The sequence below is a fragment of the Bactrocera tryoni genome, chromosome 3 (assembly GCF_016617805.1).
Source record: "Bactrocera tryoni isolate S06 chromosome 3, CSIRO_BtryS06_freeze2, whole genome shotgun sequence".
Classification (NCBI taxonomy): domain Eukaryota; kingdom Metazoa; phylum Arthropoda; class Insecta; order Diptera; family Tephritidae; genus Bactrocera; species Bactrocera tryoni.
Window position 1 is genome coordinate 15,179,788 of NC_052501.1, and position 24,074 is coordinate 15,203,861.

Consider the following 24,074-nt stretch of genomic DNA (forward strand, 5'->3'; position numbering starts at 1 on the left):
TTTTACGCAAAAATTCATGTTTGTTGTTTTTATTTCATTGTTGTCTGATTTGAAAAAATACACATTTTCAATTTTTGTACTTAACGCAGCTTAATACAGGTTAGGAGGATAATGTCTTTTCCATTCGCCCGAGATTGTAAATAATGAAAATATGTCCATAAATCAATATATCTAGAATCTATGTAACAAAAAATGTATATAATAAAAGTAATTTTCACTTACATAGTCAAAACAGGAAACAATAGTTAAAGAATAGCTTACAGTTTAATAAATATTGTATATACTTATGTGTGTTTGTAGGTGTGTGCCTGGGTGTGTGGGTGCGATTTCAACTGCAACGTAGTGCTAACTATCTAAAAAAGCTTATCATTTAAAACAATGCTAAGTGAAAATATAACTGTATGTGTATGTAAAAAATATCGACTTGCCACACACCAAACTATACACACACACAGGCAAGCACATGCACATGTAAATGAAATGTAGATGCTTGAAAATGGAATGTGAGTGAGAAAAAATTATACATTACTCTTTGTTATTTATGACTTTTGGTTATTCTAATGATGTCTGGCACACCCACGTTATAGACATATGTATGTATATGCCTAAATATGTATGCATGCTTGCTAAGCAATTTCGATACAGCCTGCTTATCACTTAAAACGTTGAATTCATAAGGCTGCAGTAACGGATATGCTTATCGAAACTCTTTCGATACATATAATGTTTGGTGCATTTCTTGCATCTAAAAGAGCCTTTGCTTTTAGTCATTTTTAACGGCATCTTTAGCAGATCGCTGTTGGCATATGTGATGTTCATGGGCTGAGATGGCACTGAAATTCTACGCAAGCTTCTTTCATCGTTGTAAACACTTATGGAATTGGCATTTATATCTTCGGATTCCAGCAAACTACCAGATGATATATGACTGTCGTTTATGCTTTCGCCAGGCGGTGAGGTGTTCGTTGTAGTTGTGGTTACGACTGCAGGTGATACACCGGTAACTGATGTCGTGGTTGATGTGGCTGGCGTTAAAACGGTGTCGCCACTTGGAATGGCGCCGGGTGTTAAATGTACTTTGTGTAAGTTCAATATGTGGGAGAGCATGAAATTTCGTCGCGATATAGTAAAGCTGCATACTTTACATTTGAAATATGATTTGTAGGGTAAATGTGTGAATAGGTGCTGCTGTAGATCGGCAATGTGCTGTGAGAAGATTTCAACCGAGCATTCGGAGCATTTGAAATGATCACCGAAACGATTTTCCGCCGTCTTCTCTAGGAAATTGTGACTGTGAGAAAGAGATAATAGAAAATATATATTAATAAAGGAAAGAAGCGTAAAGGGATTATATGTGCTACAAAAATTCAACTGCATTATCAAATAAAAGAGATGACTTCAACAGGAATATAATTTATTAAATTAAAAGGATATTTTTTTATACACTGACCGATGCATATTAAGATTGCTACCAAGTTTGTAACACACAGCACGAGACATCGGAGACCATATAAAATAAATATATAAACGATCAACATGACGAGCTGATTCAATTTAATAATGATAGTCTGTCTGTCCATCTCTGTTTACGCAAATTAAGTTTTAAGATTTAGATCTGAAATTTTGTACACCTTTTTTTTCTCAAAATGTTGATAATTTGTTGAAACCTCCGACATCAAACCACTGTAGAATCTAGCAGCAATACAAACTAACCGAAAAAAGCATGATTTGAATGAAAACTTCATTAAGTTTTTTCCAAGGCAATGGTCCTATCTTCAAAGGAGTGGTTCAGCTCTCATACAAACAGACCGAACAAAATCACTTAAGCAATTGTATTAAATATTTTGTATTTGCCAACTTTATTACGACTTCGATGCAACCGAAATTAATGTTTTTTCTTATTTTTAACACAAACACTTTAAAACACATTTCACTTTTCTCCTCTTGAAATTAAACGAAATCTCTCTTGAATTTTCCTACACACAAACTATCTAATAGTTCAAATTATTTTTCAAAAATATCGAAATTCACCTAAAATTTATGTGCGCCTGCCAAGCATCCTCTGTCTCAAAGGTTAAACCACAAGCCGGACATACGTATGAAATTAAAGCGCGACTCTCGTGCTCCCACAGCGCTATTTCACGCGCTGTCGGCGCGTCATTACTATTTTTGGCACTAGCGCTGCAGCTGGCATCTCTCTCCTTGTGCAACATAATATGCGAAATCATCAAAAACATACTATGTTCTTGGTACGGACACAATTTGCAATGGTACACTTTGTGCGGCAAGTGTGTAAAGTGATGCTGTTGCAATGTTTTTAGCGTACAACGTGTAAACGTTTCGTGGCATTTGGCACATTCGAACTCATTGTTCGGTCGTCGTTTGAAATTCCAATTTTTATTATCGCCCAACTGATGCGCCATCTCTATATGACGACGCCAATGTGGATGTGCATCGTAGCGTTCACCACATTGTGGGCAGGTGAAGTAAATATAGTGATTATTCTCATGTTCCGCGTTCGTTGTATGTGGCAAGACTTCATTCAAATCACAAACTGGCTCAATTTTACACAATGCTAAAAGCTCATCCTCGCAATCACTATAATCCGTTGTCGCTGCTGTATGAATTGATGTTTGATTTTTTTCATTACATATTTTATCCCTTTGCTGCTGTTGATTAATGTAATCATGGTTGGGCTCCTTTTTACACTCCACTTTTAGCTCGATAGGTCGTGGAAGCGCAACATTTTTGTCAACATCAATTTCGCATAAAAACTCAAATTGAGGCTCTGAAGCGGCAGATATAGTCGATGAGTCTTCATCGTCGCTATCGTTGATAACAAGCACACCACTTGTATCCGTACAATAACCACTTGTTTTTGAACTGTTGGTCAGAGCTAAAACAACAGATGCAAACAAAATTGGCAAATGCAAAACATAATTAAATAATATACATACTACATACTTTTTCTTGGCTGTGTGCAAGGCAAGAACGAATAAAAGCGCAAAGATACATCTGAGGCAGCTGCAGTATTGTTGGTCAGAGCTTTAGATGTGGGCGCCATCGCTGCTGCTTCCATCGGTTAAGTAGTTAGTATATCAAACACTATTACCAATTCCTTGCGAATATTAAAAAATAATAATCACTAAACTAATAAACAAATTGTATTCCAAGACAATAAAATCATCACAATACTTTGGCCATAAAAAAATAAATCATTTTGACTTATATACACTCCGAAACTACAGAGTTGCATAGTATTTATATCGCAGAAAGTGATGCCATACTTGTAAAAAAAGTAAAAATATTAAAATATACTGAATTCTATAAAATTGTTTAGGATTTTGATAAAATTTGTTTTAATAATGAAGAAATAAACAAAAAGGTAAAAATTTATGTATCTAATTTATATTATTATGTATAAAACTTTGTTCTTTTACAACCCTTTATACTCACGTCTTAAAACTAGACCATGGCATTTTAATAAATGAATGTTAAAAAAAACTATAGTTTTATTTAATTTTTTTTAAATTGAATTACACATTTAATAAATATTATTTAAAAATTTAAAGTTTTATAAGTATTTATAAATTTATAAATAATTTATAAAAAAAATTGTAAATATAAATAATTTAAAAATTTATATATCGTTTTCGAACACGGCTATATTTAATACTTTTTAATTGAATTAATCTTGCACCGCTATGCAACACTGATCACTCTTATTAGAAGGAATTTGACCAACAGTGCGGCATATTTTGCAATCAGTTTTTTCCCCATTAATTTGTGCTTTTCTCGAGTAAACTTATTGCATTTAAATGTAAGTAAGAGCCAAAATATAATTGAGTAACCTTTGCTTTCATATTTACATTTTACTCTTAACAAAAGACGACTGATTGACAATGGCACAGAGTAAACTAAATGATTTGGCTGGAAAATTGGGCAAAGGTGGACCACCAGGATTAACAACGGGTATTAAGTTGTTGGCTGCTGTTGGAGCTGCTGCTTATGGCATCAATCAATCCTTATACACAGGTAATGTTTTTAGTTTAATAGTTTAGTAAAATTGAGGAAAATTAAATAAAACATGTTGATGACATAACCTCAATGTGTGCATTATCAGCGAAGCCCACTGCGGACCGTAACAAATTTCATAATGAAACTGCAACATTGCATGCAATTAGTTTGAACATTTTTGTATTTCTAAATGTACTGCTGAAATGATTTCAATTTACATGCTAGATGTAGTAAATTGCTAATATGCACATGTGCCGGTTGTCTTTCAACTCCGCCGGTTGCATAACCACAATATAAATTTCATCAACACTCGGTTGCAACGTTAAGCATAAATATGTTTATGTACTAATGTTTTATTAATATTTTCAGTGGATGGTGGTCATCGTGCTATCATTTTCAGTCGTATTGGTGGCATACAAAACGAGATATACTCAGAAGGTTTACATTTCCGCATTCCCTGGTTCCAATATCCAATCGTCTATGACATTCGCTCGCGTCCACGCAAAATCTCATCACCTACTGGCTCAAAGGATTTGCAGATGATCAATATTTCGTTGCGTGTGCTCTCACGTCCCGATTCTGTGCGTCTTCCAACCTTGCACCGTCAACTTGGTGTCGATTATGATGAGAAAGTGTTGCCATCAATTTGCAACGAAGTGCTAAAAAGTGTTGTAGCCAAATTCAATGCCTCACAATTGATCACACAACGTCAGCAGGTACAAATTAATTGCAGTTTATTGCGAATGCATTTTCTAACAACAACAATTTTTTTTCCTGAAGGTTTCTTTGCTGATCCGCAGAGAATTGGTAGAGCGTGCACGTGACTTTAACATTATTTTGGATGATGTTTCGCTCACTGAACTGAGCTTCGGCAAGGAATATACCGCAGCCGTTGAAGCCAAACAGGTCGCCCAGCAGGAAGCACAGCGCGCTGTCTTCTTCGTGGAACGCGCCAAGCAAGAGAAACAACAAAAAATCGTACAAGCTGAGGGTGAAGCTGAAGCCGCTAAAATGTTGGGTCTTGCTGTGAAACAGAACCCCGCCTACTTGAAGTTGCGTAAAATACGTGCTGCTCAAAGCATAGCAAGAACTGTAAGTTTTTTTTTATATTTGACAAATTGCAGTTTTTTCGTAATATTAATTCGATTAAAATTTATCTTTAGATTGCAAGCTCACAAAACAAGGTCTACCTCTCAGCCGATAGCTTGATGTTGAACATTCAGGATTCGGGCTTCGATGATATGACTGAGAAAGTTTACAAAAGTAAATAAATTTGTTTCGCTCTAAAAACCAAAATTATGGCAAAAAGTACATGCAAGAATTAACAAAAAATGTTTAAAATCATACTTTAAATTTTTTTTATTGTTACTTTTGTGCAAATTACTTGGCAATTTGTTTTACCTTGCCAAATGTTTGTATGAATTTGAAGTAGAACTGAAATATTCGCGCTCAGAAGAAATTCGAACTTTTTTTGTTAATTCTAATTTTTCATTAAAATCTGAATTCATGTTACAATTGCATATTTACTATATTAGTTAGTTCTTAAGCTCTAAAAGTCACCGAAAATGTATGTTTTTGAGTTCTTATTCTGGAACAAAATATATAATTAATTTCGTTACAAAATTTCATTGGCAAGCATTCTTTTTTTTGTTAGTTTTTCACCAATACAAAGTATACGGACTGGAATGTTAGTATTTGTTTTTAATATTTCTTTTTTTTATATGACTTTCTCTTTTCTTGTTTTCTTCAACGCTCAACCCAAAGGAGTTTATGAATTGAGTAGTAAAGAAGCGCAAAATTAATTGTGCTCAAAAAAACTGCCTTAGCAAAATATAATAAATAAATAAGCGCCGTATTAATAAATGAGTTGTGTTTCAATTACCATATAAAACGTATTTTGTTTAGTTGAAAACTCATTCAGCATACTCGCACTTCAACGCGCCTTCCATATCGCGTCCATTCGCTTCATTCCATGCCGCTGCAATAAATTGGGAAAAATTAGCAAAAGAAAGCACTTCCAAACAAGTAACGTCTTCTTCTTTGCTAATAATTCCAATTTGTTCTCTTTTTTTCAACTTTTGCAGTCGAATCGGGTTGGTTTGATGGAGCTAAGAGGCGAAGTGATAAATCGGCGACAACCGTTGGCACTGTCGCCCGACGTACGGCGGACCGTTTGCTTTAAAACGAAAGTGTGCGGATATTTTTAACTGAATTGACACATTAACTACTCATAGTACCTACAATCAAGCATTTACTGAAATGTTTCCTTAAATAATTTTTGTTTGTAATAATTACTTGTGCTTCGCTAGCGTTTAATAGCGATTTTGAATTGTTTTTTTAACATGACTGCGTGTGCCTCCGTTGTTTACCTTGAAATTATTTTCTAAATAATAAAAGCGTTCAACAAAAAATTCACGTGAACTTGTTGTGGGAATAACAAAGTTGGTTTTTAACAAGGCTTAGCGTCGGTTTGGCTTATTTATATCAGTTTTTGTACGGGGTAGGTCTATAGAAAACAAGGTGAATGGATGACGTAGATCAGTTCAAAGGGATCTCACTGGGACAGTTTATACTGACAGTCCGTTGTGATACCTTAAAATCTTAAAAAATTGTTCATAAAGAGACTCATAAGTCGACAAGCAGAAGTGGAAGTGATACTTTAGACAGCGTGGAATTCAGGTCTTCCGTTCCGTCTCGCTTAAAAACCTTGAGAGTTCTGGTTTCAGGAAACTATTATCTAAATAATCACAAAGAAATCGGATATTTATCCGGCCAAGGACCATCTACTCCGCGACATTCCTCCAAATTATTTCAATGATTTAGAAACAAAAATATGTACCCGAAATTGACCCTGATTTTATACAACTAAAGCCTGTAAATTTGAGGATGTAACCCAGTTTAAATCGGTCAGGAAAAAATTAATCATCTTATTACATCAAGGATGGCGTTGTTGTTGTAGTGGGACCTAGTCTCTGCTTGGCTGTTAAGGTTAAGGTTGGTTGTCATCGAAATTTCGTCTTATATGAGTGGGGTTCGCTGGGTATGCAAGAGGTGGCTAGAGTCATGCGGGGACTTGTAGCACAAATATTTTGTACATCGGGTTAGTTCCGGTTAAGTGGTAGTTTAACCTGCTGCAGTATCCAGAAGGAAGTAGGGCAAAGGTCACTGTATATTATCAGGGTAACTCGTGCTCTTCGTCTCCTATTGCTGGTGATTTGGCTCTTAGTACGGCATTCACTGAGAGGAGGTAGATGCAGAAATTGATGGCACCACTATGAAAGGCGGTTAATGCGGGTCAAATGTTTGTTGTGTCCGTGGTCTGGTCGGCTTATTGTTCGATATCGTTGGCGTAATCATTGCCAAGACCTCTTGAAGCTCCTAGGAAACGACTCCGTTTCAGGCACACACTTCAGGGATGTTTTCTGCCGCCGCAACAACAACAAGAACGAAGGAGTATGCGAATATATTGCGCTAGTTTGGATGTTGAAGTAGCGTTACTTACTTGGTGAGTATCAACAACGCCTTCGTTGGAGTTTTGTAAACGAGTTCCAGATCTTTCCTTTCATTAAAAACACATGCAGTTTCGCCATAATTGTTTATATGTATTTGAATTGTTAGTAATTGCATAAGAATTCGGTTTGTTGCGGCCGGAGAGTGCCAATAAGTGGACATCTCAAATGGTGGCCTTTAGACACACATATAAATAGTCCTTAAAATTTGCTTTATTGTATTGCTACACATGTATTTATGTATATATGTATGTATTGTATTATAGTATATGTATAAATGATGAGTAGTTGAATGCATGTGTGTGTGAAAATTCGTAATACATATGTATATGCATAACGCTTTTATTGTTGTAATATTCAACTATTTTCTTTCTCGTCTTCTTCTGCGAACACATAACTATGTATGAATGTATGTAAGTATATTTTATGTATAAATTGATTCTTATTTGCTTGTTTGTAGTACACTTAGTATTAGGTAAATCGTAGTTTGTGGGTAGGTGGTTAGAAGTTGTCTTTTTTAATGCTAAAATCTATATAATAACTATTTTCATTTATTTATATATATTTTTTATATTAATGTATGTATGTGTATGCAGTTTTGTTATAAATTTTCTTTTAACATTTTCTGCTTATTTTCATGTATGTATTTATTTATCGCTTAATTAATTATTGCTAAGACATTAAATAAATTTATAAAAAATTTATAATTCAATACATATGTATATATGTATGTATGTAGGTATGTACATATATACTTATGTATTTATGTACACACAGTACATATGTTTGTTTTTAATAAATATTTGTAGATTTTTCGCTATTCGATTCCATTTGCTTGCCTTACTTGCGCACCAAAATTTGATATTTTTTAATTCGTTTTTTTATTTTTTTTATAATTTGTTGTTTTTGTGTTGCGTACCTGCAAAATCTTGTATAACGCATTCCCTAAATAATCATGAACCAACTTTTTGTTGCATTTCAACATTTTTTTAGTGTAAAACTAGCTAATAGGGGCAGTAAAGTTTTATTTTTAGGTTAGTTTTTAGTTTTTAAATTTGTATGCAATAATTATATTTGTTTTCGCCCTTAATCGGCTCAAAATTTTTTGCATTTAATTGTATAAATGTGTATGTGTGTGTGTATGTACATATAAAACGTTATTTTAATTACATAAGTATGTATGTATATTAGGGTGTCCGTCATTTACCAAGTAGTTTTTTTTTGCAAACGTCCACTAAAGGGTCAGCTCTTACTTACTTAATTCACAAAGAAGCCAACGTAAACAAAGGGGAAGTAAAGGTTTTACCATCCAAATAATTTTGCAGAGACCGGAACGAGTAATAGGCCGAAGATGCCAAGTCCACAGAATGTAGCGGGTGCGGCACATCCCATTCAAGCTGCAAAAGGTTTGGATTATCTAATCCCCGTTAAAGTAGTAAAGTTCTGATAAGTTGTCATTAAGGTCATCCAAGGGTAGGCTGAGGAAACATGCTGTTTCGACGGGGACGGACCATAGGGATAGAGGTGTCAGATGTGTAGCATTAGCTGGGCATGCAAAGAGCTGGTTAGATTCATGCGGGGACTCGTTGCATGATGGACATATGTTTGATATGTCAGGGTCGATTCTGGATAAGTGGGAGTTTAACCTACTACAGTATTTAGAACAAATCTGTGCAAAGGTCACTCTCATTTCTCGCGGCAACTCGAGGTCTTCGTCTGCAATAGGTAGTGGTTAGAGTCTAAGTACGCCACTAACTGATAGGGAGTCGGTGAAGGTGTTGATGGCTCCACTGTGAATGGCGGTCAGTGCTTGTCGGAAGTAAGTTGCGTCCGAAGTCTAGTCAGTCTATTATCTTATGTTGTCGACTTAGTTGAGAAAGGAGCTAGGGGAAGCTTCCACCAGGTAACTGAAGGGATGCTTTCTACGAAAACGCCGCAGCATAAACTGCTTGGAGAGGAGTTCATTATGCTCCTTAACTGGAACCATATGGGCCTCACTGTGCATATGTTTGATAGAAGATATTGACAATCGGATGTTTAACGCCATCTACTGCAATATTGCGGTGAAGCTTGTACTCCTTCGTCCAGCTTGCTAATGTGGTCGCGGTGGATTTAGTGGGGGAGAGTGCTTCCCATAAAACTATTCATTTAAAAATTAAGAGCTTTTACAAAAAATATCAACTGTGGAAATAATGTACACCCTAATGTACAGGTATATACGTATGTATGTGCTAATGAATGTGTGTGCATTAGTATGGTCGTGGCGGGCGAAGGCTTGTAAAAAATTTTCTATTCTTACATAAAAAGGCTATGGAAAATTGGAAAATTGCATCAACGCCTTAACGACCTAATACATTACCATAATTAAATATATAATTTAACGAGAGTGCTAGCCATTACTTTACAGTTACGCACACAGTTTCCGACACAATCTCAAACATACTTCAAAACCAGCTCAATTTACACACATATCTTGCCTTGTATGACTAGAAATACTGCTTAGCTTGCCACTAACTTCCCCGCGCGGCTCTACATCGCAGACTATAACTTCATATATCTTCTTTCTTCAGCCGCTACTCACTCATATAGCCCCACATTCTACTTATCTCACCCACAAACTCTCAATTCCTTCATTTTCGCTTAATAAGTCTGCACTTATTAGATTTACTCCCCCCGCTCGCATCACTTGAAGCGCAGACATCAAGCGGTTGACGGTGGTTTGCTAGTTGTAGCGCCGCCTGTGCCATTAACGCTTGCGCCAGCTGCTGCTGCACCATTACTACTTCCGCTTCCGGCTACCACAACGCCATTCACACGATTTTCCGCGTTGCTGCTGTCACGCTCTCTTTCACGCTCCCTCTCGCGTTCGCGCAAACGTCGCAACGTGGACGTCGTCGTCGGCGCCGAAGTGCTGAGCGCATTCGTGCTACTGCTCATCAGACTGCCAATGCTGCCGCTCACTTCGGCTGCGCCCAGCATGCTGCGTCCACTAACTGCACGTCCCGGCACGATGAGGTTGTTCGTCAGCGTCGATGTGACGCCATTTGTGGTCGTTGCTTGATGGTTACTGCTGCCGCCATTCGCCGTTGCCGCGCCGCCGCCACTACCATTTCCAACTACTACGGCTGCTGCTGCCGCCGCTGCAAACGTTTCGGCTATTGTCGACAAAGGTCATAAGTTCGTTGTCTGCACCAATCCGCGTTCGAGATGGAAACACTCCAGCACCGCTGCGCCGACAGAGCTGCGACGTGCTACCATCGAATTGACTACAGTCCATTTGTTGAGGCGCGTGTCGTAACGTTCCACGGAATTGAGCGAGGATGAGCCGTCATTGCCGCCAAGAGCGTATAGCGCGCCGTCCACTTCGACTACTTCGTGTGTGGACCTATGCATGTAAAGTTGAAAAAAATAATTTTTTACACAAACTCTGGCGCTTCGGCCGCTTGTCACTTACCTTCTGGAATGCATCGCAGCGATCGGTTCCCACGCGTTGCGCCGCAAATTGAAACGCTCTCCGCTCGACATGCACATCGTGCCATCGTTGCCACCAATGCAGTACAAGTAGCCATCAGAAGAGGCCACACCGCAGCTGCTGCGTCGCGCTGTCATGCTCTGTACGGGGAACCAACGTCCCGCACGTGGATCAAAACGCTCCACACTCGACTGATAGTTGGTGGAATCGAAACCACCTAAAGAGTAAATGCAGTTGTCCAACACCGCTAAGCGACAGTAGCGTCTGCGCGTATTCATTGCAGGACATGAGCTCCAAATGCCCGTCAACGGATCGTAACGTTCCATGCTGCTCAAGCACGATGCACCATCGTAGCCTCCACAAACATACAGCAGTCCGTCGTATGCGCAAATGCCGAGACACGAGCGTTTCGTGCCCATCGGCGTGATGTTGGTCCACTTATTAATCAGCGGGTTGTAGTATTCGGCAGTGCTTAGGTCGCTTACGCCATCATAACCGCCGACGACGTAGAGCTGTTTGTGCAACGCCGTCACACCGGAACGTGAGCGGCGCCACAACATCGGTGCGATGGGCGTCCAGGCGTTGGTGCGCGGATTGTACACCTCACACTCGTTGTGTATGGCGAAGAGACTGCCGCCACCCACGGCGAACACATATGGCTTCATGCCCTCCGGTCGGCGCTCTTGTGTGCGTTGGCTGCTCATCAAGCTGCGCTGTTCTGGCAGTAAATGGTATTTCATGGCTTCGAGCAAGAGTTCCTTACATTGACCGTCCTCGCGTATGAGCGCCTCCGTCTCCACGCAAGTCATAAGAAAGTCTCGCCCGACCAATGGCAAGCGTACGTGGCTCATCAATTCGGCTATGTGGCATTGACGTTCGGCCAGATCATGCTTGACCCAATTCAGGACAGCAATGAATACTTTCTCCTCGGAGCAAATGTTCAGTTGATTGTTTGATATCAGATCTTTGACCTATGCGGGAGGAAAAGTGAACAAGTGGAAGGGTGGAAAAAAGTTGAAATATGTAAAATTAGATTTGAGAGTTCTCGTGACTTTGTTTGGTAGGTATTTTTACCTCGTCGAATGGCAAAAGTAAAAACTCCTCGGTTCCAACGACCTGCTGAAAGTTTTGTAGCGCATATTTATGTGAACGCGTATGCAGCTCCTTGCAGGAATGAGCATCTGAAAGAACAATGTCGAGATTATATTGTGGCTTATGAGAAATTTAAAGAATTAATTAAAGATAGGGTGTGAAACTTTTGAATAAGAATTTCGGAACCAATAGTCTCAAGACTACTGGACTAAAGCCGGTACCTAATATTGAAATCTGAAAGGCATATGTCTGCATTGTAGAGTGTTATACTAATTACCATAACAAGACCACTTTATTTGAATTAAGAAAGACAAGAGGATTTTCCCCTCATCAAATAAATAGTCTACGAATTAAGACATTGACTCCAACGTCTCTGTTGGGGGTTCTTCTTCTTCTTTAATGGCGAAGACACCGCTAACCGAGTTAAAAACAGCGCGCCAGTCGTTTATTCCTTTCGAAATGTGGCGTGGAGGTCTTTCTCTTCCTCTGGTTCCTCCGGCGGGAACTACCGCTGCCTTTTAATTCGCTGAACTATGTATGTTATTGTCGTCGTATATCTCATACGGCTCATCGTTCCATCGAATGCGGTACTTACAAAAGTTGTCACCGCAAACACAATTATCTTTAAATACTATCTTGACAGTATATATTAGCTTCAAAACAGGCGCCATTCTCGGTGATTATCTTCGTCTTTAAATTTCGTTCCAGTCATAAATTTCTTCAGGTCTGAGAGCAGGAAGAATTCAATCACTTTACACAGAGCCTTCAGACTATAGTCGATGTCCGGTCTTTTAAACTCGTCCAAAATCATTTTGTGAAATTTTTGAAGTTTTCTTACATAACATCTTTGAACGTTTCCTGGGATCTTGAGGTCATATGGAAATTATCAAACCACTCACGAATGGATAGCTTCGTTTGAATTCCGGCAGATCCCGGATAAAACTCATCAATCTGTTGTTTATTTATTTATAACATATCAATCAATTATAAAACTATGCGAGTATAATAATAACGATCTTCAAGAAAGTTTCGTCAGTAAAAATGATGCAGTTACAATGAATAGGCCGGCCCTGGCAATACAATGGGCTTAAGTCTTGAGAATGGTAATAGTTTTAAGTGGTATCTGTTAGTAATATATGTATTAGATAGATTGAAATTTGAGGAAAGTACTGGATGTAATGTGTTCTTTCACAGGATTGAATTGTCCTGACTCCCTCCTAGGTACGAGCTCCGCTGCCTCTACTATTTGGTCATAGAAGCGACACACATCCTTGGAGCAGTATCCTAATGTGTACAGATGTACAGGGCCCACAAGCTGTCTAAATATGTTTCTGGGAAAAGCGACTAGTTTCTTGTACAATTTTGCATCGAAATCTCCCAGAAACAGACTCGCCTGTCGAAGCACTTGTCGCGAGACACATTTTCTACTTTTCTCTTATCGCATCTTCTCTCGTAAACTGTGAAGGTCATAGCAAAGCACGGTTCCGGTCCTATCGAACTTGGTTGTTGGTATCCATGGAAAGTTATCCTTGCTTGCAGGATGACAAGTCTGTTAAGCTCTTTTATGCACTCCAGTACCATTGTTGTTTTCATTTCAATGGACGAGATTGCCAGAAGTGCCGCTTGACTAACATTGACAAATACGTTCCCCGTGATCGTTTTTCTTTAGAATAATATCTGGACATCTGTGATAATAGTCGGTGGAGGGATCCCACCTTTCTATGCATAGAAAAGAATGGGCTCAAAATCAATTCGCCGTGCCTAATACCTTGGCTTGTGAGCAAAAGAAGGAACTTCAAACACCTGCGGCTTTCAATGAAATCTTTTAAGCGGTCACTGCTGTGTGAATGTTGAAATTTTTATGCTGTAAATGGTTTTGCTGTCAACTAAGTACATATCTTTCATTATATCCTAACCTAACTCAACATTTCAATACAAAAACTTCGATGCTTCACACATAAAACAGTCCAATCACGTACTTTCTTCTCCAAAGAAGAAAAAACTCAAGTCACTTACTTATGCATGAAATCAACTACAAAAGTTGACACCGCAAACACTTCGACCCATAAAAAGTTTAACTTACAAACCAAAAACTTTATCTTTGCATACTACACACCATACTTCATAGCTCCCACGTATAAAAAAAAGTAGTTTAACTCACCTGCAAAACTGCGTATGCCCAGGCAGTTGGATGGATGCAGCTGGCGCAGCAAGAATTTGCAGCATGCCTCGCGCACTGAATGAATTTGCAACAAACTGGAGGCGGGCAAGAGCACCTGCACATTGTCCTCGGTTATGGTGATCTCACCGGTGTAGGTGTAGTCGATGAGTTGACGCAGCGCCGTCACATCGACATCGTGTAAACGTACTGCGCCCTGGTTGCGCTCCAGCATATCATCTAGTGAGGGTAAGGGTAGAATGAAAATGAAACATGCCATAATTGTAAGAGAAATGGCTTAATGAGGAAATAATGTTTGAATTTTAATTTTAGCTGCCTTCGATTCGCCACATTGCAAACTCGCTGGGTTATCAATATATGAGAGCAACTTAGTTTCGCAGTTGAATTCAATACATCAGAGTATGTCGTGACCTCCATAAAGTGGTTTAACTGCTTACTTTTGTAAATATCAGGTTATGACTTAAACGAGTTGCTCGTTCGATTCGCCACTTTTCAAGTTTTGGCGAAACGAGGACAGCTAATAAGTTTTGCTTTATTTAGAGCCTCTTACCGTTGAACATGGCATAGAAATATGGTGAGACAGAGGCAAGTACCACTTTGTGAGCTTGTATAGTTTCGCCGCCCACTTCCAGAGAAACATCGCAAAGCTGAAAAGATAAGGAATAAAAAGAATATTAGAAAAGCAAATAATGAAAAGGAATACCATTTGGCATATGTACAGTTACTCTAATCCTTCTATTAACCTTCATGGGGTCAGAAAAACAAAATACAGAACAAAAAGATAAGAGCAGATTTTGTGGCTAGAAATTTTAATTATCAGTGTTTGGAAGGACTGTCCAATGTTAAAATTATTGTATTGGACGGACGTTGTCTTGTTAACAGTCTTTGGTCGGATAAAAATCGATCTTTTAATCAACATAACAATGACCACACGACAATCGTAAGATCAGACGGACATATTGAGCAGATACTGAACGATATGGCTCTACTTTGTACATTTAATTTTAGGTTATGGTAAACTGTTTACGGAGATGACGCGAATTCGCTTATTTATGAGATTTCTGCGGCAGAAAATATATAAACCTGCACACATGCTGACACCAACTTGTCTGCTCTTTTGCTCTAGAAAATTTAAAAGGTGAAGAGCAATAACTTTGTTATCAAATTTTTGCGATTACTTTGCATTAATAACAACAACACTGATAACGAATGCAATGATTTCCACAGAGGAAATACAAAAGTAAACTTAGGCTCAGAATGTTATTATTAATATTGCGCAATTGAATCGATGACTCGGAATATTTTGTGTCAATTCTCATTTCGCGTTGCTGTAATAACATACTTGTGTTAGAGGTTAATGCGCTTATGACTAATGTTAATATTTGGTTGAGTTTTTCAGACGTTCGAGTGCCTAAACTTGAACCCATGGTTCAATGAATATATCCGCAGTCGACCGTCTGTCGCCATTCATTGTCTCATTTTAGCTTGGAAGTTCTGTGTTTCGCGCGCTTCAACTTATAGTCAACATAATCGGCCTACTGAGCATACTATTCGCAACACCATCACCTATCTTGAACCTCAGCATTCAATATTAATATTCGAGAAATAGACCACGTTCAGCACGCAGTGAAGAGGCGACTCGGCGCCATTCGCAGCAACTCGGACTGACTTATGGAACGACTTTGTGCATTTTACGTCGAGTTCTTAAATTGAAACTACAGTTTGTGCAAGAACTGAAGCCGCTCGACCTACCCAAGCGACATCGCTTCGCTCTATGGGCTCTTGAAAAGTTCTGAGAAGATCCGATGTTTTCGAGCCAAATTTTGTTGAGCGATGAGGCTTATTTTTGGCTCAATGGGTACGTAAACAAACAAAGTTGTCGCATCCGCATTTGGGACGAAGAGCAACCTGAGAGGATTCAGCAGCTGCCATTTCGTTCAGAAAAAAACACGAACAACAAAATCAATGGCGTCCGTTATCGCGCCATAATAACCGACTATTCTCAATATTGTAGCTCGTGATCTCGGCGATATTTAGTTTCAACAAGACGGTGCCACTTCCCACACATCGCATCAATCAAAGGATTTATTGGGAGAACACTGCGGCGAGCAGATAATTTCACGTTTTAGGACGGTCGATTGCCCACCAAGATGGTGGGATATCACACTCTTACAATAAAAATAAATGCCAAAGAGTGTTCTTTTGAATGATAATAAACATTCCCCATTAAATTTGAAGTTTCTGTGTTTTCTCTTTACAAAAGTAGTTAATATCGAAATGAGTTTCCTTTATATAAATGATCGGCATGAGAATATTTTTGGCCATGTCAGTCTGTCTGTATATATGTATACAAACTAGTACACCAGTTTTTGAGATATCGATCTGAAATTATGATCCTGTACTTTTCTCCTCGAAAAATTTTCCATTAGTCTAGCTATCTTCACGAAATTTGGCACCGATCATTAATTATTGTAGCTTCAGTGCAACCGAAGTTAAAGTTGTTATTTTGTTTTTGAGTGTGTTCATCGAGACTTTAAGACCTAAAGAGCTTTTCTTGTGCGTTTCCTGGTAAAAATATGCAGAGAAGTTCTATCGATTGGGTTTTGAAAGCTGAAACTGAAAAATGATATGAAAATAGAATACTAAGAAGACACAACTAGTATAACTTCAAGCCTACCAAACCAAAGCTCTCTTAACCTACCCTAATGTGGTTGGAAAATATATTACAAAAACGAAAATCAAGTTAAAAGAAATAAATAAGCGCACTTCTCTCAAACTACACCTACAGCAATCACTTACTTTGTTTTACTAACTCCCCTTCTTCCGAAATACTAGACTCGGTAGTATTTCCTACCCTCTGGCTGCTTCTTAAGCCATTTGCGTACTCAACGCCACTGGCACTTAGATGTTATTGACACTGACTCGTTTGTCGCATTCAAATCCCCTATGGCAGCCCAGACCAGACACACAGAACACACAGAGAAGCAATAACAACAACAACATGTCAAGCAGCGAGTATAGCGCTGTAGTGCAGCAAGGCCGTCAATTGCTCCGTCACGTCGGGAGGATTCTCAAGTTGTCGCATTCGGATTGACATTCAATACGAAACTTCATGAGCCAGCGTGCACTCATGCATAAACACAGACAAGTAAGTGTTCTTCTATAAAGCATATATTCTTCCATAGTGAAAAATATATATTTTTTAAATAATACAATTCTAGTCGCGGTGCGTTCTGTGGTGGCATGCAACGTGCGATACATGACACTTCACGCCTTGTAACTCCAACTACACACACAAACACATGCTTGGGTGCACCTATTTGCTTTTCGCAATGACCTCCTCTTGCTGTCTTGCAACTCTTATGGGTTGAGTAAATCCATATGTGTGAATATTATCTTCTTATGCTTTTGGTTTGAGTGGACGCCGTTTGAAGTTGACGAAGTTTGTGGCAGCAATAACATTTGCTTGCAAATTACATCATTTGCAACGGCGTTGCAAGCAATGCAATATGTTGGTGCACTAAATAAAGTAATGGATAAGTTAGGTTATGCTGCAAAGACATGAAATGACTTTGCTTGTGCAGTTTGGCGCTGTGAAGTTTATGTGAACTCGAAGTAAAACCTTTAAAAGGTTCCTAACCTCAAAATTTATATAGTATTCGCTTAACAAGTTCGTCAAGAAGATACATACATATGTACAGAGAACTTTTTAGTGAGACAAGAAGCAGCATTAATACCGAGCTCTTCTGCTTCGCCTATTTTATTACCCCATACAATTTATCAAGCCTTTAATCCATAAGAATGATTCGAAAAGTAACCCGGTTTTCTGATGGATCTTCCATATGATATTTCAGCAAAGTCTCTTTTATGGGTATTGGATTAAGCCATATTAAGTCCTAACTAAAAAGTAATTTATCCATATTTCGAAATAAGCCTCCAAATTTTCAATATTTACCTTCGTATTTCGTAATTGAGTTTATTGAAAAAGCCCTGCAAGGCACCTGTCGGTTAAGTTACCAGTTAGTTATCCAACATAATATCGAAAGGGCTCTGAATATAAGGAATCTTGGACCATTCCTGGACATTCCTTGAGCGTTCTACGGAATCTTTTCTGAGCAGTATCCTTCTATACAACGCTGAATCAGAAGCCTTTTGACCTCTAGATGGACAGCAACAGAATGGAACGACGCTAAAATACCCAAGGTAGTCTGTAGAGGTACTCCCCAAGGTGCAGTGCTATCTCCGCTTCTATGGATATTAGTGGTGAATAAACTGCTAAGGAACTTGGAAATCAAAACCTCTAAAATAGTGGCATACGTGGACGGCATTGCCATCTTAATAACCGGATGGTGTCTACAGACCATTACCAGTATTATGACCACCACTCTCAATACATCCCAGAACTGGTCATCGCAAGTGGGACTGGGGTTCAACCCGGAGAAAACGGATCTGCTTGTGTTCACAAGAAAGCACAAAATTCCCCTATGGAGGTTACCTCTTATAAAGGGGACACAGCTCTTTCTCAACCGACCGCATTAAGTTCCTTGGGGTAGTCTTGGACAGCAAATTGCTTTGGAAGCACAACGTGGAAGGAAGAGTAAGGAAAGCCAGCAATGCTTTATATGCGTGTAGGCAGATGCTCAACACAACCTGGGTGCTCTCTCCCTCTTTTATGCACTGGTGCTACCCAGCTATTGTTAGATCGATTCTGCATTACAGTGCAATAGTATGGTGAACAGACGTACGGAAATCCACCTACAGGAGTTTTAATAACAACTCCAACGGCGGCTTTTGAACTGGTACTAAACTGGTACCACCTATAGACCTCTTTGCTGAAGACTATACGGTAAATACGGAAGGACTACTACTGGCAAACACCGACTACATGACCCCACTTTTCAACTGGGAAAGAAGGTTAAAACTAAACATTGGAAAAGATGGCTGACGTAAAGGTATGTCAGCTACGCCCAACATTCTAGGACACTCCAGAGTTAGGAATAAGGCAACCTTTTAAGTTGCCGGACCCCTGCAATATATTGTAAGCTGAGGTCTTTGCGATTGTGAAAGCCGCGGAGCTGGTCTCTAATGCACCTGGAGGCAATTCCAGAGTCAACATCTACGTAGACAGCCAAACAGCAATCAAGGCAGTAACTTCGTATCGCATATCGGCCGGCAGTGTATTGAAAGATATAGCAATGTAGGCGTTTCCTACTTAAATGACCATGAGGAGCACGTATGTTCATATTTCGACCGCAAATGTCTTGTTTTGCCACGAAGTCTGTAGCTCCCACGTTGTAAGTCAGCGAAGCTGTAAACTGTATGTACATATAATTGATCATTTTGACGTGCTGAGTCCATTTATATATATATATATACGCGAACTAGTCCCTCAGTTTTTGAGATATCAGTTTGAAATTTTTCACACGTCCTTTCTGTGAAAGAAGCTGCTCATTTGTCGGAACCACCGCCATCGGACCACTATAGCATACAGATGCCATGAAATCTGACCGATCAAAAGGAAAATAAAGATCTATTTATACCAGCCAAAGTTAAAGTTTTTTTTTCGTTCTAGGTTCGATCTGAAAAATTAAATTTAAACCTACAATTTTCATGTGAATTCTGAGTGGAATAACACTATTTTTTAGATTATAAATAAAGAGATAAAAAGAGAATTAAAAGAAGTTTTTACTCTTGACAGTCAAGAAGCGACAAGTGACAGAAAAAAGGCTGATTGTCACTCCTTCCAATAAATATTTGATGAGTTTTAATAACTTTAATCTTCACAAGTGCTTTGGGCAGTAGACAGTTTTCTGCCATTTCTTGCGCTCTTGTCGAGTTGCGCTCACCGAGTATGTGCGTCATGGCGCTAAAACAGCCCAAAGGAATTTTACAAATTGCTTAGACAGAAAGTGGAAATGTTTAACTTGCAGACGACGGCAATGGAGCTTCAGCCCAGTAAGCGAAAAATTGTCTAATTATACAGGGTACTCAAGCGTCGTTACGATTATGTTGCTTCAGACGTATAAATATCAACAACTAATGACATTTATACATAAACTGAACCTTGTGTCATTAGTAAAGGGATCCGACTAAAGCTGTAAAAAAAAAACATATGTGTGTATGAATATACGACAATTACATATGTCTGCCTTCCCTATCATGCGGCAACGGAAATACAAGAGCAGTTATGCTTAGCGATGCATGCGAGTTGCTATACTCAAAGGAACAAGTGCTCATACAAGTTGCATGAAATTTTGCCTGCAGGGCGTCGAACGTTTAAGTCATTTTCGTGGTAATGAACGACGACTGCTGCGACGAGACACCGACGCCGAACACATAGTTCTTCCACAATAAATCTACTAACGCCGCACACATGACGGTAGAGAGATTTAAATGCAGTTGGGTACAAATCTGCGGATAGAAAATGTACAAATACTTGTACATATATTATATACATAGGATACCCATTCTTATATAAAAAAGTGTAGACAAATTACTTTAATTAATAAACCTCAAATACCACACAGACTTCTCAGCCCATCAGCCGCAAATTTGCTGAGTAGTGCAATATGCTATAAACTAACTGACTTTTGAATGTGCCTTATAGATTACATCCTATTGTGATTTGAAAAAGTTCGTAATATCTAAAGTATGTTAGCCTTGATCTCGCAAAGGCAGGAAAAGAAAGAACGAAGCTTGATATCATTCTATCTTTTTTTCTTTCAAACTACTTCGACAACTGTTACACGGTGGGATTTTTAACCTTCCTACCTGGACAGCTGGTTGATTACGTTCTTAAAGAAACCATAAGAGTCTCTAAAACTATTGGGTTAGGAAGGAAAATAATCCCAATATATAAATATCTTTGCCCAAATATCAGCTGCCCAAACATTTGTATTTTTTCTTTTGTCTGATTTTTTTTTTTTGTGAAAAACTCTCTAAATCTATAAATTTTTTCACAATTGCAATTATTTTTTAAATAAATTTATGCTTCAAAAATCATTAATTAATAAATCGTTTAAAATTCCCCAATTTATAACTACCATTCTCATTCCCGAAAATGAACTTAACAAAACATTCTTGTAATTTGCTTGTTGGCAAGCATCATTACGCCCACTACAAGCACACACGTGACAATCTATAACAATGGAGGCAATAAATTGTTAAGAATAATGTAAACACGGTTCTTAAGAGATGTAGGCAGGGCTTCTGTTCGTAACAAGCGGAGCAAATATTTGTATTATGGCCATATATATGTATAATATTACACTTATATACTATATACATATATATATTTACTCGTATTATATATGGCGATATTTATATACTATAACCAATACTATAGTTGTCATGTTACCTTCGAACGATAAATAGCTGTAATTGGAACCTACAATTGTCGCAACCACTAGCAATATACCACACACAGCCGCAATTCGCCACAATGCACCATACAACAACAACTATCAAAACCCCCACATAACAAATATTCTCACGAAAAAGGTTGATCAAAATGAGCAGAGCACTCATACGCCCCCGCCGGCCAAAAGTTCGTTCAAATTGCTGCCGGCAAAGTTTGAGCTGCTCATAACTGTACATTGTGTACGTGTGTGTGTGCATGTAATGCATGCGAGTGTATTATTATGTCAGAGTTGGAGACCACGTGCAGCTGAAGTTTGCGTGAAGATGTCAATCAAAGCTCGACAGCGATGATGACTATTATTTATGAGGCGGTAACGATGATTGCGCGCAAGAGTTTTATATCACAGATTCTGAGCAATGCTTGTAAGTGAATGCGCAAATTAGATATTTGCTGATATTGTTTGTGTGTGCTGCCTACTCAAGTCAGCATTAAAGGCAGCTGCGTGTCCAAATATTTTTATGTAAGAAAATAAACAAAAAAAAAAGTCACAATTAAATTGTCCCTAATTGGTTTTTGATTCGAGATAATTATGGGCTCGAAAGCAGGCTAGCTGTTGTGGGTAGCGCACACACAGTAAGCGCACAGTGTGTTGAAAATTGAATTAAATGGGCATGAATTTATTGAGATATGCTAATATTATGCTAGCGAGAGAGTGAGAGATAGAGTTCGGCCGCTATGATGAAGTGATATGTGCAATACCGATAGATGGTGGAGGTATCGATAGTGAGGCTGCAGAGACTGTTAAAACTCGCGTCAAGCGAAGGCATCCTAAAGGATGACTACTTCTCTTGGACCTAGGAACTGAACTCCATCTGGTATCGCAAAGGACTAAAATGGATGGCTTATTGGCCTACCAGTTTAACCTAATCTAACCTATTTGAAACCATAGCAACTAGGTTATATCCAATCTTGAGAATAGTATCAAAAATATTTTTTTTATTAGTCATTACGCCCCGGGTACGAGTTCTGTCATCAAAAACCTTCTAGTTTATGGGTAACGTACTAATTCTATATTAGCGAACGAGAGAGTGAGAAAGAAAAAGTGCGTCCGCTACAGTATAGCAGCTAAAGATATGTGTCATCAATATGGAAGAGTCGAAGTCGATCTATCCTCACGACAGTCGCATTTTCGTAATCGGAACGGACTCTAATTTCCATCCAGTAAAGAACTGTCAATTCGGCTGCATTTCTGACGTTCTTATCCCGCACGCAGTGAAGAAAATATAGCAGACGTAGCTGAGAGTGTACACGGAGACCGTGGAGAGTCGATTCGGCGCCTTGCGCAGCAACTCGGACTGACGTATGGAACAATTTGGCGCATTTTTCGTCAAGATCTTTAATTGAAAGCATACAAAATACAGTTTGGGCAAGAACTGATGCCACTCGATCTTCCCAAGCGTCATTGCTTCGCTCTTGAAAAGTTCCAAGAAGATCCAAATTTTGTTCAGCGATGAGGTCCATTTCTGGCTCAACGGGTATGTAAACAAGAAAAATTGCAACCTGAAGAGCTGCCGTTTCATTCAGAAAAAAAAAAACGGTTTGATGTGGTTTATGGGCCGGTGGAATCATCGGTCAATATTTCTTCAAAAATGATGCCGATGAGAAGGTAGCCGTCAATGGAGACCGTTATCACACCATGATAACCGACTATTTGATGCTTGAAATTGAAGTGGCGATATTTAGTTTCAACAAGACGGCACCACTTCCACACAGTACATCAATCAAAGGATTTATTGAGAGAACACTTCGGTGAGCAGATAATTTTACATTTTGGGCCGGTCAATTGATCCGGTACTATAATTTAAGGGAAGTATGTTTGTTGTGTAGATCTCATTTGGTATAAGATTTTGATATTCAAAGAGATATCTAAGATCTATTGCAGATAATCTGGTGTCGTTATGGAATCGGTGTCGCACCGTCAACAGAAAATATACTTCTTTTGAAGACCTGCTAAGTATCTAAAGTTTCTTATGTCACCTATTTAACGTAATTCCATCCACTGTGAGACAGTAAGATGTTGCTTTTATTTGCGCAATCAGCATACGCTTTGATAAATATATTAGCATGACATAGGCAATATCCAAAAATAAATAAGTAAATATGAGCATGGCATGTAGGTAAATGCCTACGTTTAGTAAAACGCTTAGTGCTTGACAACTTGTGTAATTAATTAAAGTCAAAGATCTATTCGGTGTCCTCCTTTTGTGCGCACGCAATGCTCGAGTACTTTTGATTGGCTTACCCACGGAGCTAAGACCGTAAGTGGATCGACACTCAAAGCGCTAAGACAGCGCCAGCGACACTTGACATTTAAGTGAATTGGAGAAAACATCAATATTTATAGTTTTGGCGACTTATACCCATAATGAGACAGTTTGTAGAACA

The 24,074-nt window shown here is 38.6% G+C and overlaps 3 protein-coding genes across 4 annotated transcripts in view; 1 reads left to right on the forward strand and 2 right to left on the reverse strand.

The window, feature by feature from the left end:
• Window positions 1-5: 5 nt before the first annotated feature.
• LOC120772185 (zinc finger protein 423-like) lies at window positions 6-3,216 on the reverse strand. Its single transcript, XM_040100635.1, has 3 exons — window positions 2,965-3,216; window positions 2,032-2,896; window positions 6-1,291 (listed from the first exon to the last, which is right to left on the reverse strand). Exons 1-3 carry the CDS (start codon window positions 3,077-3,079, stop codon window positions 658-660), a joined length of 1,614 nt encoding a protein of 537 aa, XP_039956569.1. The 5' UTR covers window positions 3,080-3,216; the 3' UTR covers window positions 6-657.
• Window positions 3,217-3,713: 497 nt separating this feature from the next.
• LOC120772163 (prohibitin-2) lies at window positions 3,714-6,343 on the forward strand. 2 transcript variants are annotated; one of them, XM_040100601.1, is made up of 6 exons: window positions 3,714-3,820; window positions 3,889-4,035; window positions 4,387-4,733; window positions 4,798-5,109; window positions 5,181-5,280; window positions 6,102-6,343. In XM_040100601.1, the coding sequence occupies exons 2-6, from the start codon at window positions 3,903-3,905 to the stop codon at window positions 6,197-6,199; spliced, it is 990 nt and encodes a 329-aa protein (XP_039956535.1). In that variant the 5' UTR covers window positions 3,714-3,820; window positions 3,889-3,902; the 3' UTR covers window positions 6,200-6,343. The 2 variants fall into 2 exon arrangements, with proteins under 2 accessions (XP_039956535.1, XP_039956536.1); XM_040100602.1 differs by lacking the exon at window positions 6,102-6,343 and adding an exon at window positions 5,782-5,880.
• Window positions 6,344-9,083: 2,740 nt separating this feature from the next.
• Window positions 9,084-24,074, reverse strand: part of LOC120771714 (kelch-like protein 17) — a 59,689-nt gene continuing 44,698 nt past the window's right edge. Inside the window, exons 4-8 of the mRNA XM_040099867.1 lie at window positions 14,820-14,916; window positions 14,252-14,488; window positions 12,073-12,179; window positions 10,981-11,969; window positions 9,084-10,911 (exon numbers count right to left, since the gene is read on the reverse strand). Coding sequence (XP_039955801.1) covers window positions 10,698-10,911; window positions 10,981-11,969; window positions 12,073-12,179; window positions 14,252-14,488; window positions 14,820-14,916 — 1,644 coding nt within the window. The 3' untranslated portion in view covers window positions 9,084-10,697. The remainder of the gene's footprint in view (window positions 10,912-10,980; window positions 11,970-12,072; window positions 12,180-14,251; window positions 14,489-14,819; window positions 14,917-24,074) is intronic.